This window comes from Sminthopsis crassicaudata, chromosome 3 (assembly GCF_048593235.1).
Source record: "Sminthopsis crassicaudata isolate SCR6 chromosome 3, ASM4859323v1, whole genome shotgun sequence".
In the NCBI taxonomy this organism is placed as follows: domain Eukaryota; kingdom Metazoa; phylum Chordata; class Mammalia; order Dasyuromorphia; family Dasyuridae; genus Sminthopsis; species Sminthopsis crassicaudata.
The window spans coordinates 67,319,622-67,334,833 of record NC_133619.1 but is presented as its reverse complement, the minus strand read 5'-3'; the positions used below and the strand labels follow the sequence as shown (position 1 = coordinate 67,334,833).

At 33.6% G+C, this 15,212-nt stretch overlaps 1 protein-coding gene across 1 annotated transcript in view; it reads right to left on the bottom strand.

Moving 5' to 3' along the window:
• The window catches only part of ABCA12 (ATP binding cassette subfamily A member 12), a 220,276-nt gene that overhangs the window by 186,894 nt on the left and 18,170 nt on the right, over positions 1-15,212 (bottom strand). The window contains exon 3 of the mRNA XM_074298763.1: positions 14,303-14,396. Coding sequence (XP_074154864.1) covers positions 14,303-14,396 — 94 coding nt within the window. The remainder of the gene's footprint in view (positions 1-14,302; positions 14,397-15,212) is intronic.

The following is a 15,212-nucleotide window of genomic DNA, read 5'->3' as shown; positions in this document are numbered from 1 at the left end:
AGAATGTTGTTGGACAACAGAATGGGTTGGGGGATGGAAGGGTTAGAGCCTTGGGACAAGCAAAGCAGTAGCACATTTCTATGCTATCTCTCAAAGAATTACTTTTTCATTAGGGAAAATGAGTTTGAATTCAAAATGCATGTCCATTTTCCTCTTTAAAAAGTTAAGCATCATAGAGTTACTTGAGTGCAACAAATGGGGAAAGGTTTTAATGCAATACAGTTCCCATGAAAACATAAATATTAACTGACATTTATGTAGCACTTTATGGCTTTCAAAGCACTTTATATACATCATTTCACTGAGCCTGATGACTCCTTGTGAGGTAGATATTATGTGTATCTGCATTTCTGAATAAACCAAGAGCCAACAGCATTAGAGATTTGTTCATGACCATATTGCTAGTAAGAACAGTGGGAGTGAAATCCAATTCCAATACTCTATATCCATTTTTTAATGCTGCATGGCACCCAGAAGCAGAGACATATATACTTCCTAGAACATACAATCATTACAAATTCAATTAAATAATTATGACTTGCCTGGTCATAACTAGGCAGGCTAAACAACATGTCAAATATGGACAAACAAAATAGTGGATCCTGACCTTATAGATATTTACAGGGAAATAAGTTATATATAGCCAAAATAATTAGAGACCAATATAATGCATTATTTAATCAACTGTACAGGACATAAATATTATAGAAATTCAGAAAAGAATAAAAATTATTTTTGACTGAGAAAATTTGGGGAAACTTTATAGTGAATATAGATATTCAATTAAATCTTGAAGAAGCAGGAAAATAGAATTTACAGAAAGGTGAGCAAAGGCATTCAGAAAAAGAAATAATATGAGTAAAATCAAAGATTCTGTTTGATGAAATCAATTGACTGATATGAAAAGGGAGCAGTAGAAGTTGGATAGGTAAAATGGAAGATCAAAATAAGGAATGTGGACTTAATGGGATAGGCAATGAAGGAAAAGGAGATAGACAATGAAAACAATATCTTTGGAAAAACTAATACAGTAGCAACAAGCAAGATGGAGACCATATTTTAGAAGGCTACTATAGGATTAGGGAGATTAAGGCCCAGAGTTGAATTGTATGTAGTAGGAATGAAGAAGGGATAAATATTGGGAAAGAAGAATTAAGAGGATTTGCTGGCCTACTGGATATAGAAAACATGAGAAAGGAAGAAAAAAATTTTAAATGCCCTCATAAATTTGGTGTTTGGAAAACTAAGAGAATTATGTTACCAGTTCTTTTAAGTAAGTTTGGTTTTAAACTTGATGAGTTCAATGTAATAGAAAAATCCTTTAGTTTTTCACTGAAAAAATGGGACACTGATTGTGATGATGAGAGAATAAAGATGAAGAATTATAGTTCTTAAAGTTAGCATCAGAGAAATAATTATGGATGATGATCAAAAGAAAGAAAGAATGCTATCCCCAAGGAAGTGGCTACAAAGAAAGAAGTAGAGAAAGTCAAGAACTGAGCAATAAAGGACCCCCAACAGTTCAAGGACAGGGAAGGAGGGGAAAACAGATAAAAGGAAAACCAGAAAAAAAGGAGTGCAGGAGAGATTGCCAACAGAGAAAGTATATAATATCAAATGCATCTCAAAGATACAGGCAAATGAAGATGAGAAAAGCTATTAAATTTGGTTACAATATCCAGGCCCAGTGCTAACCAGTTCTTTCTAGGACTCAGATTCTTCAGCTGTAAAATAAGAAATTTGGTCTAAATGATCTCTAAGATCCCTTTCAGATCTATGAAACCTCCATCACGAATGACCATGATTAAAGCATGTCTGTCCATATGGACCTTTAAAAACAGACATATAATGATGAACCCTTGCTACAAGTAAAAAGTATTTGCTGAATTTTCAGCTCCAATTACTGCCTACAGAGTTTTCTACTTGTCAAGGCTGTGTCCCTCAGAACTGAATGTTGGTAAGGATTTCCTATTTATGTTGTGTACCAGTTGAGCTACAAGTCCAACATCTCATTGTTTAATAAATCCTATCTACACTAGGTGTGAATAACAGTTATGGTTGAGTGTTAAGTTAATAAACTAATGTTCCTAAAAACTGTTATTTTCAGATCTTAAGATGAAAGCTTCTGAATAATACAGCAAAATAGGCAATAGGAATTTATTAATCAGTTATTCTATTTCCCAGTATTTATCATGTGTTTTTTTTTTTCCCAACTTAGTGATGCCTAAACTATGGGAATAGTATATTGCATTTTCTTTTGACACTATCTTCTTCCTCCCCCCAAAAAGATTATATGACATATTCTTTAAAAAATAAAGTAATATAAAATTAAGTTATTTTTAGAGTTTTATATCCATCATTTAAGATAAGTAAGCAACTGAAGTGTCAGTAGTTTAGTAGTTGGAATCACTACTAAAATTACTTCCAACAATATTTATTAACACCTAAGATTAATCTCAATTTTACTCATTTGTTTTGGATTTGAGGTAAAACCTACTAGAGACTATATGTAAGCATTGAAGAAAAACTGATTACTCATTATTCTGGGAGGTTAGTGTTATTATCCAAAGTTATCACAGAGTATGCAATAATTCAAGAAATAAATTTTGCCTATGAAATTCACTGCCTTAGATCATATACTTTCTGGATTAGATATTTAATGCCAATTTTCTGCATAAAACTAAAATAAATCAGTAAGGACATTAAGCTTGGTTATATACACAAAACTGAATTTTTCACAGCTTTTTTGGGGGGTGGATGTGTTTAGCAATCTATTTCAAAAGTAGCTAATAAGAGCTAATTGGATTCAGAGGAAATAAGCAGATTCTCTTGAAAGTGTTCAAAATTTACAGAAATTTTTACCAGGATAAATGGTTTGAGAATAGGATACTGAATTGCAATGTTATAAATCATGATAACTCACATTTATATTACATTTTACATGCATAAAATACTTTGATGAAAACATTTGCTCATTGTAAAAGTTTAGCATGGTATAGAGCTCTAGACTTGGAGTATGAAAGATATGAGTTCAAATCATTTTTCTGATATCTACTATTAAGTTTGTGTTAAGTTGATACTTTGTAGTAAGCTGTATTACCAGAGGTAAGTCATTTAACATTTGCAAATTTCTATTTCCTCATAGGCTAAATGGTATCTACTTATAAAGTTATATATAAAGTCTTTTGATACCCCCAAACATTTGAGATATCCTCCTCACAAAACCAACTTGTGTTTAACTTGTGTTATTGTGTCATAAAATTTGTCAGTGAGGGTAAGCTGGGTAGACAGAAGTACAATGCCATTGAAATGAAAAAACCATGAAGCAATAATATTTAATTTTTGACATGTATCTTTCTCATAAATCCAAAAAAAAAGATTGATTATAAATTTCTTGAAGTCTGGAGAGGGCTATTGTCTGTATCCCCATACTACTTAGTATTTACTTGTAAAACACAAGAATGAATCACTAAACTAGTAGCAACCTTGTTCATTGAGAACAGAAGTTCCAAATTGGTAGGCGATTCAAATTAGGAAGAATTTGGCTATTCCTTCATTAAGCTGAGGGAAATAAGCAATAAGCTAAGCTGAGACATACTCACTTCTGCATCTTAATTTGAAGGATGCGAAAACTTCCTTAAATGAAAAAAGATTTCCCTAGATGTCTACTATGGTCATGATGTCTTCTAGGGGTTGAGGAGGAACTAACCTTTGGCACTGACAATAGGCTAGGTAATTTTTACCACCCTCTTATAGGATGCCATTTTTCTGTAGTATGGAATCATCAACACACCTGGTAGCATCTGCTAAAGAGCTCTATTTTTAAAGACCATCACTTAGCTGAAAGGAAGCAAAGAACTGAAGTAAAAACAGATGTGGAGTTTAAAAAAAAGTTTTATTTACATCTTTTGTTTTTACATTAAACACATTTACAGATTACTACTCCTACTCAAAAGTCAATGCTCTTTCTGCTCTTTCCACTATGTCATATTTAAAACTTTTCCAACTGGCTAGGAACCATCAGAGTGTTTCCTAAACTGACAGAGTTCTCATTAATCTCAAGCTCCTAGATTCTAGAAAAATATCACCCTCTTCCACAAATGCATTAATAATATTAGTAGAACATTGAAAATTATGTTGATTTTTATGTTGTTCTGAGAGAGAGAGAAATTTGATGGATAGATATGTGTATTATGCTATCATCTATTTTATTTTAAAATTCATTAACATCTGTATTCAAAAGCATAGATGAAAGGCTAAAATCCTAAACATAATATGATTTGCCCCTCTTTTTAGATACTATAAGTATTTTCAAGAATTTCAATCCATAGTTAATCAAATCCACATGAATAGAAAAATAGGTCAGAGAGTGTCCTAGAATCCTAGTCAGTATCTTGACAGCATTAAATATGAACACATCTCACCTATGGTCAGCAACATCAAGACCACCATTTCTGAGAACTCTACCAGACATTAGCCAGAATAAGGAAATGCCAGTGGAGCAGTGGAGATGAACATGTCAAGGGGAAAGAATGTATATTGGATCTGGAAACAGAAATCCGTGGTTGTGTTCTACTTACTACTTGCATGTAAACATGGATAAGTCCTTTAACTTCTCCAAAAATCAGTTTCCTGATGTGTAAAATATGAGGGTTGGAGTAAATGGTTTCCACAGTCCCTTACAGTTCTAAATCTGTGATCCTATGAACTATTCTGTATTCCTTAGTTCTTAATTTTATCTTAAATTTTAAAAATTTTATCTTTAGCATTACCATTGTCCTTGAAATTAGGTGCTAGATGATACCACAGTACAGAGTGCTGGATCTGGAATCAGGAAAACTTAGCTTTCTGAGTTCACATCTGGCCCCAGACAATTCCTAACTGTGTGACCCTGAGCAAATCACTTAATTCTGTTTGCCTCAGTTTTCTCCTCTATAAAATGAGCTGAAGAAGGAAATGGTAAACCACTCCAGTATCTCTGCCAAAAAAAAACAAAACCAAATAGGATCACAAAGAGTTTTATACAACTGAATAATAACAGCCCATCAGGTTATGTATTTCTCTTGGACATAAAACCGAGTGATGATGTTGCTGTTCAATTGGGATTTAGGAGAACATTAATTGAGTAATCTTCTTGACTTGGTAACTAATATTGGGTGTGATACTACCTAAATGAAGGCAGGAAATTCAATGAAATAATTGTTGGACAAGGCAAGGTAACTGTTCCAAAAACAATTTCATTGATGGTTAGATATCTTGGGTCCTATCCTGCATTCCATGTTTCCATACTCTTCCTTGTTTCATGGATAGGTGGAGAAAGTTTTAAGTGTTTTAAGTTTCATCTCTGGAAATGAGGCATATTGCTGGCCTTAAAGTTAAAAAGACCTGAGTTTAAGTCCATTTTCAGACACATATTGACCATGTGACTCTTGTCTACTGCTCTAGGACAGGTTTTTGCGACCTTTTATGGCCAAAAAAATTTTTAGGCAACCCACTTCAAATCTGAGCTGAGGCAGCATTCATTCATGCATATACAGTGCAAAGTGTCCATGGTGTGTTTTTAAGACCAAGATTGCAGTGAGGTCACATGATGCAACATGGGCAAACATTACCAGAAATATCTTGGATTTGTTGTGTTTGATTTTGAAAATTTTTGGTCATTGCATTCAGAAACCTGTTATTGTTACCAAATTTTTAGCAACTCCCAAATTCAGTTTTGTGTTACCTCTTCACTATAGGGGTGTGGGATTAAAAAGCTTTATTTCTTAACTAGGTAACTCTGTAACATCTTAAAATTGAAAAGGAATCACCATTAGTAGAGCAAATTTCCTTAGCTGGCAGTTTCTTATTCTTATAAAATCACAGTTCCTGTCTCTATCTATCCTCGGTTTTAACAAACTCCATATTATTATAAGAGATTACTGGTATCACTAGCACCAAATCTGCTACTTGCAGCACTGTTGCTGACAGAATGTGCTAATCCTATCCCTTAGAACCCACTGTTCCAACATCTTCTGGATTCTCACAGACAAGAGCCAGATAGTAAAGTGTCTCCTGAATTCTCATTGACAAGAGCCAAAAGGTAAAGTCTCTCCCACACAAAAATCTTTCATGTGCATGCACAAATACTCATAAAAGGAATTCCTAAGGGGTTTGCTTGCTGTTCTCTTTATTCACACAATGACATCACAAAGGCCTCAGAAGACACAATAAGGCTTTATGTGTATCAAGGAGGCAAAGATCAAATCTAAAGTAATATCAGCAATTCACTCTCTGCTCATTCCATATCTCAGATCCAGATTAGGTCTCTACTGTTCACCACTGGGTGAGTTCCTGGAAATGATCATCACTCTAATCAGAACTTGAAAATTATGGTCCATAATGATCAATAACCAGAACTTAATTGAACTATTCTTTGTATTCAGAGGCAGCTAGATGGCACAATAGATAGAGCACTGGGCCTGGAAGGTAATTCTGTAGAACCATTATACAGTTAAAGAAGCTGAGGTAGACTGGTAAAGTCATTTGCTCTGGATCACATAGCTATCTAAGGCCAGATTTGAGGTCAGATCTTCATGAATTTAGATCAAGCACTCTACCCAGGTTATATCACCCAGCTGCTTAAACCTAGATCGTCTATGAGCCAAGAATCTAATAGTCCATGATGAATTCTGAGTACAAATTGAAACATACTTTCTCTCCCCCTTTATTTTTCTTGCTTTTATTTTTTATTTCTTTGCTTTTTATTTTATTTGCAACATAGTTAATGTAGAATTATGTTTTATATAACATCATATGTATAATTAATATTATATTGCTTTCCTTCTTAATAGCTAGAGGTTGGAGAGAAGGATAAAATTTAGAACTCAAAATTTTCAAAAAAGAATGAAAAATAAATATATAAAGTATTTTTTTAAAAGAAGCTAATGATCTTTTGAAGAGATGGAACTGACATGTAAAAGACAATCAGAAGAAGAACGACATAAAAGAGAAAATAATCAAGAAACAAGAAATATTATGTCAAAAACCATAATGTAGTAGAAAGAACACAGGCATTGGGATCAAGAGACTTGACAGCTCACTCAATTACTATGGGAAAGTCCCTTTACCTGATTCAATTTCCTTATTTAGAAAATGGAAGTAACAATGCTTCTACTTGAAATTATATAGTTCAATGTGTACTATAAGTACACCCAAATATAATACAAATTTAAAGAGAGAGGAGAAAGGAAAATCATTAGGAAAAACTTCACGGAATTGCCTGAACGATTACTCAGAATTTAGAAAAACAGAAAATAAGAGAGTTGAGGTAACAAAAGAAAAAGAAGACAGTTTAGACTTAACATTGTATGTGTTTGGAATATCGAGGAGGCAGGTCAAAGTGAAGGGTAAACACTGAGGAGTTGTAGGAAACAAAAATAGATAGGTGTGGTGGATGCAGAGTATAAAGGCCTAAAAAACTCAGTCCAGCGAGTTCAAATTTGGTGCTGTAGACCAAAATTTCTTAAACTATGGATTGTGACCCTATATGGGGGTCAAATAGTTGAATGTGGAGATTGCAAAATTATGACTTATCATCAGTAAATGTTTGATTTGTATTCCTTTTTAATATAACTATATAGCTGGAGTCAGGAAAAAATTTCTCAGGTCAAAAAGGATCATGAGTTAAAAAAAAAAAAAAAAAAGTTAAAGAAGCCCTGGTATAGGCAAGATGTGACCATTTTGAATTCTGAAGCAGGGTAGATGACATGACTTTAAAAAAAGCATTGAGGAAGATTAATCTTATTTTTTTTCTTTCTATCCCAAGGACTAAGTGCAGTCACTACATATCTGTGCTTAATAAGCACATATTTATTAAGCACATAGTAAGCACTTATTCAATACTAGTTGAATGAAACTGAAAACAATAGAGATGATGGATTACACCAGAGAAAGATTGCTAAAGAGATGCCCCAGGAAGCTATTGCAAAAATACAAGCAGGAGGCCTGTGATAGGATCATAGATTTAGAACTGAATGAGACTACAGAGGTAATACAGTCCAGGAGATTTCATTGTGAATTCATTGGCTTAGGGAAGCTCCCTCCAGCAACCTAGTCCATGCTTGTCATTTTGAGGATGGGGAATTTGAGACCCAAAGATGTTAAATGATTTGCTCCTAGAGCTCAGATTCAAAAATCCAGTTCTCTATCTTTTATCCCTACAATTTCAAGAAGTCAAAGTAAAAGCTGGCATGCAATTCTCTCTCCTCTCCTCTCCTCTCCTCTCCTCTCCTCTCCTCTTCTCTCTCTCTCCCCTCTCCACCATCTCTCTGTCTCTCACTTTCTGTCTCTCACTGTCTCTCTTTTTTCTCCCACCTGGAAACATTTACAAGATGGGGAAATACTATGAGCTGGATGATACAGTGGCTACAATGTGGAATTTGGAATCAGAAAGACCTGAGTTTGAATCCAATCTCAGATATTTACTAGTTATGTAACCCTGAGCAAAGCCCTTAATTATTTCTGCCTCAATTTTCTCATCTGTAAAATGGAGATAAGATTATCCAGTACCTCCCCAAGGGTATTATAAGGACCAAATGGGATAATATTTGTAAAGCACTGTGCAAACCTTAAAGTGCTATATTACTATACATGTAGCAGTTTATCATTATATTATTAATTATATGTGATATTAATATATTATATTAAAAATAACAATATTTCAGTAATATTATTGTTGTTAAAAATAAAAAACTATTACCTTTACTCCTAATTTCAGTGATAAAGATAAAAGTTGTTGATTGCGGGTCTCTTTATTCCTACTGGGAAACTATCTGCCCAGGGGAGGGGTCAGAAATTTTTGTAACTGGTTTCCATGAATCTGAATCTTCCCTCTCTTTTTTTCTACCAGTAAGTAGCACAGAAAAAGTTATAGTAATAGCATAGCCAGACATAACCTCTCTAACATGTGGTTTTTCTAGCTTTCTCACCCCTATCAAGGTGTAGGCACCTCATTAGCTAATTTAATATAAGAAGAGTTGGTAACTACTTCTTAATCATCTATGATGATGTGGGCAGGATAACATTTTTTGGATCCCCAAACCTCCAGTTAACTAATAGTTGGGTTCTCCCTTCCTGTTCCCTCAACTTAACACTTTTTATTTGCCACTAACATAAAGCAAAATCAATAGAAGTTCTCCTTCTTCCTGGTGCCCACTCAGGGTTGGACATTTTAACGAAATATGGATCCAACCAAAGATTGCAAGAAAAAGAGAAAAAAGGGTAGAAAAGCCTGGATAATTCTCAAGTCACAAGTGTCACTATAAGTACCCAAACTCCTGGATCACACAAATCCCTAATAACAAAGGCCAGAACATTATGGGGCAAAGGTTATGGCAGGAACATGGGGAAATCTCACAATTCCCCAAACTGTTGAGTCATACCAGGATGGGTGGCAACCTACCACAAAGAGACAATCAACCTCTGAATAATTAAGAATTTCTTAAATGCCTTTTTATGTGGACATAGTTGTTGCTCAGACATAGGTACAATTTTGGGGAAATTTCCCAGCCTTAGGATGCAGCTAAGCTTAGCCCCAGTTTCTGTTTTTACTCCTAAGAAGAATTCTGGGGCCCAAGGAAGGCAGTAGCTACCTCCACTTCCCTAGCCTTCTGTATCAGCTCTTACATATGGATTTTGACTGTTGACAAGTCATTGCATGTGGTTGGGACATTTTCAATCTCATTGACTGCTAATTTCTTCCCTATGCCTAAGCAGGCATTGAAAGCCTGCTTGCCAGGTTTGGAAAGCTGATGTGCTATGGATTTGTGGATATATAACTTGGGTTTATTGCTTGCTGGTACTGGTTTCCAAAGCATCTCTCATAATCCAGAGGGGAGTAAGCACAGGATACACAGAATAAAGATCCTGTTCTGAGAAAAAGTTAAGGGAGGCATTATGATAGTGAAGACCAGCTTCAAAGTAAGAGAATCTTAATTTAAATCATGTCTCTGTTCTTTATCTCATTAACTATTTCAATATCTATAATCTCATGTAATAGAAATAACTTCAACCAACAACTGTACTCTTCAACCACCTGATTTTTTGTTTCAGATCCCAAAATCATTGAATAAGAACTAGAAAGACCTTAGAGATCATCTCGTCCTCATTTTATAGACAGAGAAACAGATGTATATAGGTCAAGGGACTTGCCCAGTGTCACCTAGGAAGCAAGTATCCTATTTGAACATATATCCTTTTGGCAAAAATAAGAGCTCTACCACCAGCACATAGAATGTCCAATAAAAAAATAAGTCATAGATTTTATTTATACAAAATAACTTTTCAGTCTGGCTACTTCTGGAACAGAATATAAAGTGTTCTCCTTCTTACATTTTCTGGGCCATTAATCCATTTTCCCAGCTGGCTCCCCCCCAAATCTAGTTTATAATTGAGGCACTTAGTCCTATAGCTATATTCAGTTTAAAGAGAAATTAAGATAAATTAGAATACTGCAAAGTATACCAAAATTTGGCAAAGCTCTGTGAAGTTCCAAAAGACATACCTCTTACCTCTTTCATGTCATTTCACCATTAAGACCATGAGAAAAATATAGTATTACATCCCTTATTTTTAGTTCTTAGCCTATATAATGTAATACTTTAAGCTAGACAAGATGAGGAATCATTATTGATCTCACTGGATTTTACAAACCATAATTATAAATAGAATAGATTCTATAGTGTGGTGTTAGGAATCAGAGTATGGGTTTCTCAATCTAAACTGGATCCATTTTCAAGTTACTTATTCCTAGCTAGTGATTTAAAAAAACAAAACAAAACTGTTCTATATTATTCTGAATCATACCAGGTTTTTATCCAGTCATTGTCAGTTATGTTCCAGTCTTTATGATCTCATTTAAGATTTTCTTGGCAGAGATATTGGAGTGGCTGACCATTTTTTTTTCTTTTGATCATTTTATAAATGAGAAAACTGAGGCAAATAGGGTTAAGTGACTTGCCCAGGGTCCCAGAATTAATAAGTGTCTAAGGCTACATTTGAAGTCTAGAAGAGGAATCTTCATGATCCCAGGCCCAGGATTCTTATCTACTACACCACCTAGTTTTCTTCCTTAGCCAGCCCCTCCACAAAAGAGAATCTCCAGTAATAAAATTAAATGAAAATCATGTACATGCTAGCATTTAATTTATGGGTTCCTTGATGAGTCCCAAACTCAAAACATAATTTATATTAATAATAAGATATCTAGCATTTATTTAATGCTTTAAAGTTTACAAAGTACTTTATGAATATTGTCAACTCCCATTTAGTGATTGATCACCTTATAATTTTATACCTTCCTACTTTCAAAGAGAGTTAGTAGCCACACAACTGATGATCTTAGAGTATAAAAGTTGCATGATGAGAAATGGGAATTATTTTCTTTATATTTCTAAATGCTGTATATATACACTGGTATTTCATATTAATTGAAGGACTTCCCTATCTTATAAAAATATTGCCCATTTTTTTTTCATTCCTAAAAGCAGTTATTTCAGTAAGGTGTCATTTTCTTTCCCTATTTCTCTCCCCACACTTCTCAAAACTTCTAAATGAGACAGACTAATTTAAAACTCCTCACTCACACATATTATCTTTCTTTCTTGACTTATAAACTGAATTCTATAAAATTAAAAATTCTCCCCAAAAACCAAGTAAAGCAGAAACAACAAATTGGTTCAAGTTCCTTTGGCCTTCTTCATTTAATTAGCAAATTGTGAAATTAGCTTCTTAGTACATATGTATAGTACTTAAGGGAAGCCATATTTATTAGTTACCTACATTGAAAATACAAATTTTAGATTGTTAATGTGAATTTAAATGTATAACATAGTATTTAAAATCCAAGCAGCATACAATGGTATCAACCAGCTAAAAAAGTGAATCAGCAGGTCCAATGGACAATAGTTTTATATTATTTGCCATAACAAACCAAGCTAATTCCAACCCATTTAAGTATTAAAATACTTTCTAACAATTTGCCTTTTATCAGAAATATACAGAAAGTCAAGTGATAATTCCATTCATTTATATTCCTAAAGATAAAGACTTTTATTCTTAAAAAAAAAAAAAAGAAGCAAATGCTATTCCTGCCTATTAAATTCAGGTTTAGAGACATAAAAGTCACCTTATATAATACTGCTCAATGAACTAGGCCCCAAATTATATAACATAAACTTTAGGGTACCATGCACTAAACAGAAGACCTACAAACCTATAAATAAACAAGCATTCTGAATTGCACATATATGTGCATGCTATTGATTTTCAAATCTATGTAAATGACAATATCATTAATAAAATACAGATTTATAGGATTGTATATTTCTATCTAGAAAAACACCTCAGAGTTCATGTAAATCAGCTCCTTCACTTTAAACACAAGGAAAATGAAGCTACATTAACTTATTTACCCAAGGTCACAGAGCCAATAAGTGTCAAGATACAGAGCTGAAATCAAGACTTGTGACTCAAAGTTCAGTGCCTTTTCCCAGCATAGCATGTTTCCTCTTATTTATATTTTCATTAAAAAAACTTGAATGATGTTTGGCAAACCATGGCTAAGATGGACTATATTTGTTATAAAATAGCCTAGATTTTTATTCTGATTTCCACAGCTCATTGAAATAGCTTAGTATGTGATTCTAATTTTTTTTACTTGACAAATAGTAAAGCAAATAAAAAAATGCATTCCCAAGTCCACTGAACTTTCCATATTAACATCATCTTGATCAATCTGCATATATTCACACATGTTCACACATATATATGTATACACACACACACACACACACACACACACACACACACACAAGATGGTAATTTATCAGACAAAGAGATTCCATTAAATAACAAGTTCTGTCTAGTTGAAACACAATTTGCTTTACTCATAATTTTTTTACTTTATAACATTTTTGGGTCACAGTCATTGGAAGGACCATATGGCTTATTAGAGAGCATCCTTGGATTTGAAGACAGAGAATCTGGAGTCTTAAAATCTCCTAAATCTGCAACTACTTTGATATTCAGTAAGTCACTTAACCTAGCTATAAAATGAGGGATTAGACTGGATGATCTCCAAAATTTCCTTATGGCTCAATGATGCTAACATGAAGTAAGGTACAATTTTCTTTTTATTCTTTGAAGTCTTATAAGGGAATTGGTTGAATTATACTACTAAGTGTATAAGACAGAAGATCAACACCAGGCAAAGCTTGAGTGGTAAACATCATTTTAAAAATATTATTTCTCTTTTGGCATTAGCTTACAGTTCTATGAATTCTTTTTCTCTGTATTTTCTTTTAAAATGTTTATAAAAGAACTAGAACAAATAAATCATCCACTTTATAACCCAGCCATAGATAGGGAAAAAGCCCTGATGAGGCAGCTGAGACCTTTGATAACTTAAGTATATTTTTTGCTTCTCAAAATTTCATTTACAGAAAAGAGAGGTGTAACTAGGATGTAGGGATCAGAGCTTTGCCTCAGGGCACTGGCATAGAAGAGTTTAGGCAATTGCTCAACAGAACCACCTTTCAGCTTGACAAACCTGCATTTTATTGTCTTCCACTAGTCCTCACCATGTGATGCAACTATCCTCCCAGTCCTTCACACTTCCATAAACCAACACACCCAGAATTGCATCTCCACAGTACCCCTCTTCCAGGTTCAATCTTGTCACTTTGCTTCCTCCTCAGGATATAAGGAACAATCAGTGTGTCTATATTTCTAGCACAAATTAGTTTGTATACATGCTATTACCCCATCCCTCTTCACCTCCTCCTCCCTGCCTACACACTGAATTTTCACCATTTATACTGTATACTTAATTATGACTACAAAAGCAAAAACTACTGAGAAAAATCTAATGTTGAACCTTTCTAAATATTATTTTATTTACTGCAAAATGTAGGGAATAATCCTTCTCAAGAATTCTGATTCATGTCATATAGGCCATGTTGAATTTCAATTGCACATATATAACAAGTGAGTCAAAATTTTATAACTAAAAATAAGAAAGCATCTTGAATCATTGTATTTTCTCTCCTCCTACCCCCAGAACAATAAATATTTCTAAGGCAACTTTCTATTTGGCAAATTTCTATTTGAAATAACATGATGAAGACCACAAAAAAAGGCTCAAATGAAAATTAATTTCCAAAGAAGTCAATTGGAGAACAATACACCAGGGTGGTATAGAAGTCATGAGAATTTGAAATCAAATCCAGAAGATAAAAAAGAAAAATCTAGATAAGGTACTTACAGGTTGGTTTTGCTATTGGAGGGAATTTCGTCCGGGTAATAGCCAAAATTATGAAAATAATGACAGGCCATAAAATCAAGACAAGTGACCAAAGCTGTAAAATAATATTAAAAATGTTAATTATATTGATTGACCACAAAACCTAAGTAAAAAAAGATATATAGTACCATGGGCTAGACATCTACCTGCTTCTAATCAGTAATGAATTATTAATGGTAAATAGTTGGAGGTCCTAATACATGTAAATTATCCTTAAAAAAAAAAAAAAAAAAGATATGTGGATAACCACAATCCTATCTATCTAGGACAATGAAATTCTCTAGAGAAAATTACTTCAAAGTCAAGGTAGGATGAGTCATTTTTTTTCTCCCAAGAAGATTCCCTTAGAAAAGCATTAATGCATTGCATATAATTTTTATAGACTTATAAAATTAATAACAAGGAGAGTAGAAAAATGTATTTACAAAAAGATTAGTTCAGTGCACCAGCAGATATAGAAACATAGGAAAATCATTTAAAAACACTATTTTGAACTAGTGTAATAATCTGCTAATGGGTCTCTCTGCCTCTGCCCTTTCTCTATTCTACAACAAATACTTCAGTTCTCTTCAGAAATATTCCTAATGTATAGTTTTGATCACATCACTCTCTCATACAAAATCCTTCAGTCGCAATCCATGGCCTAGTAAATAAATAAAAATTCCTTAGCCTACCACTCAAGGCCTTCCACAATCTAGCCAAACTATCTTTATAGTCACAATATTTCTACTTCATAATTAATGACATAGAAGTAATATGGTTGTGAGAAGGTTCAACTGAGAAACAAGAAAATTTAATTCTAGTTAGGTTATACTATTTACTATATAACTTTGGTTCATTTTCTTCATCTATAAAATGAGGGATTAAAAAT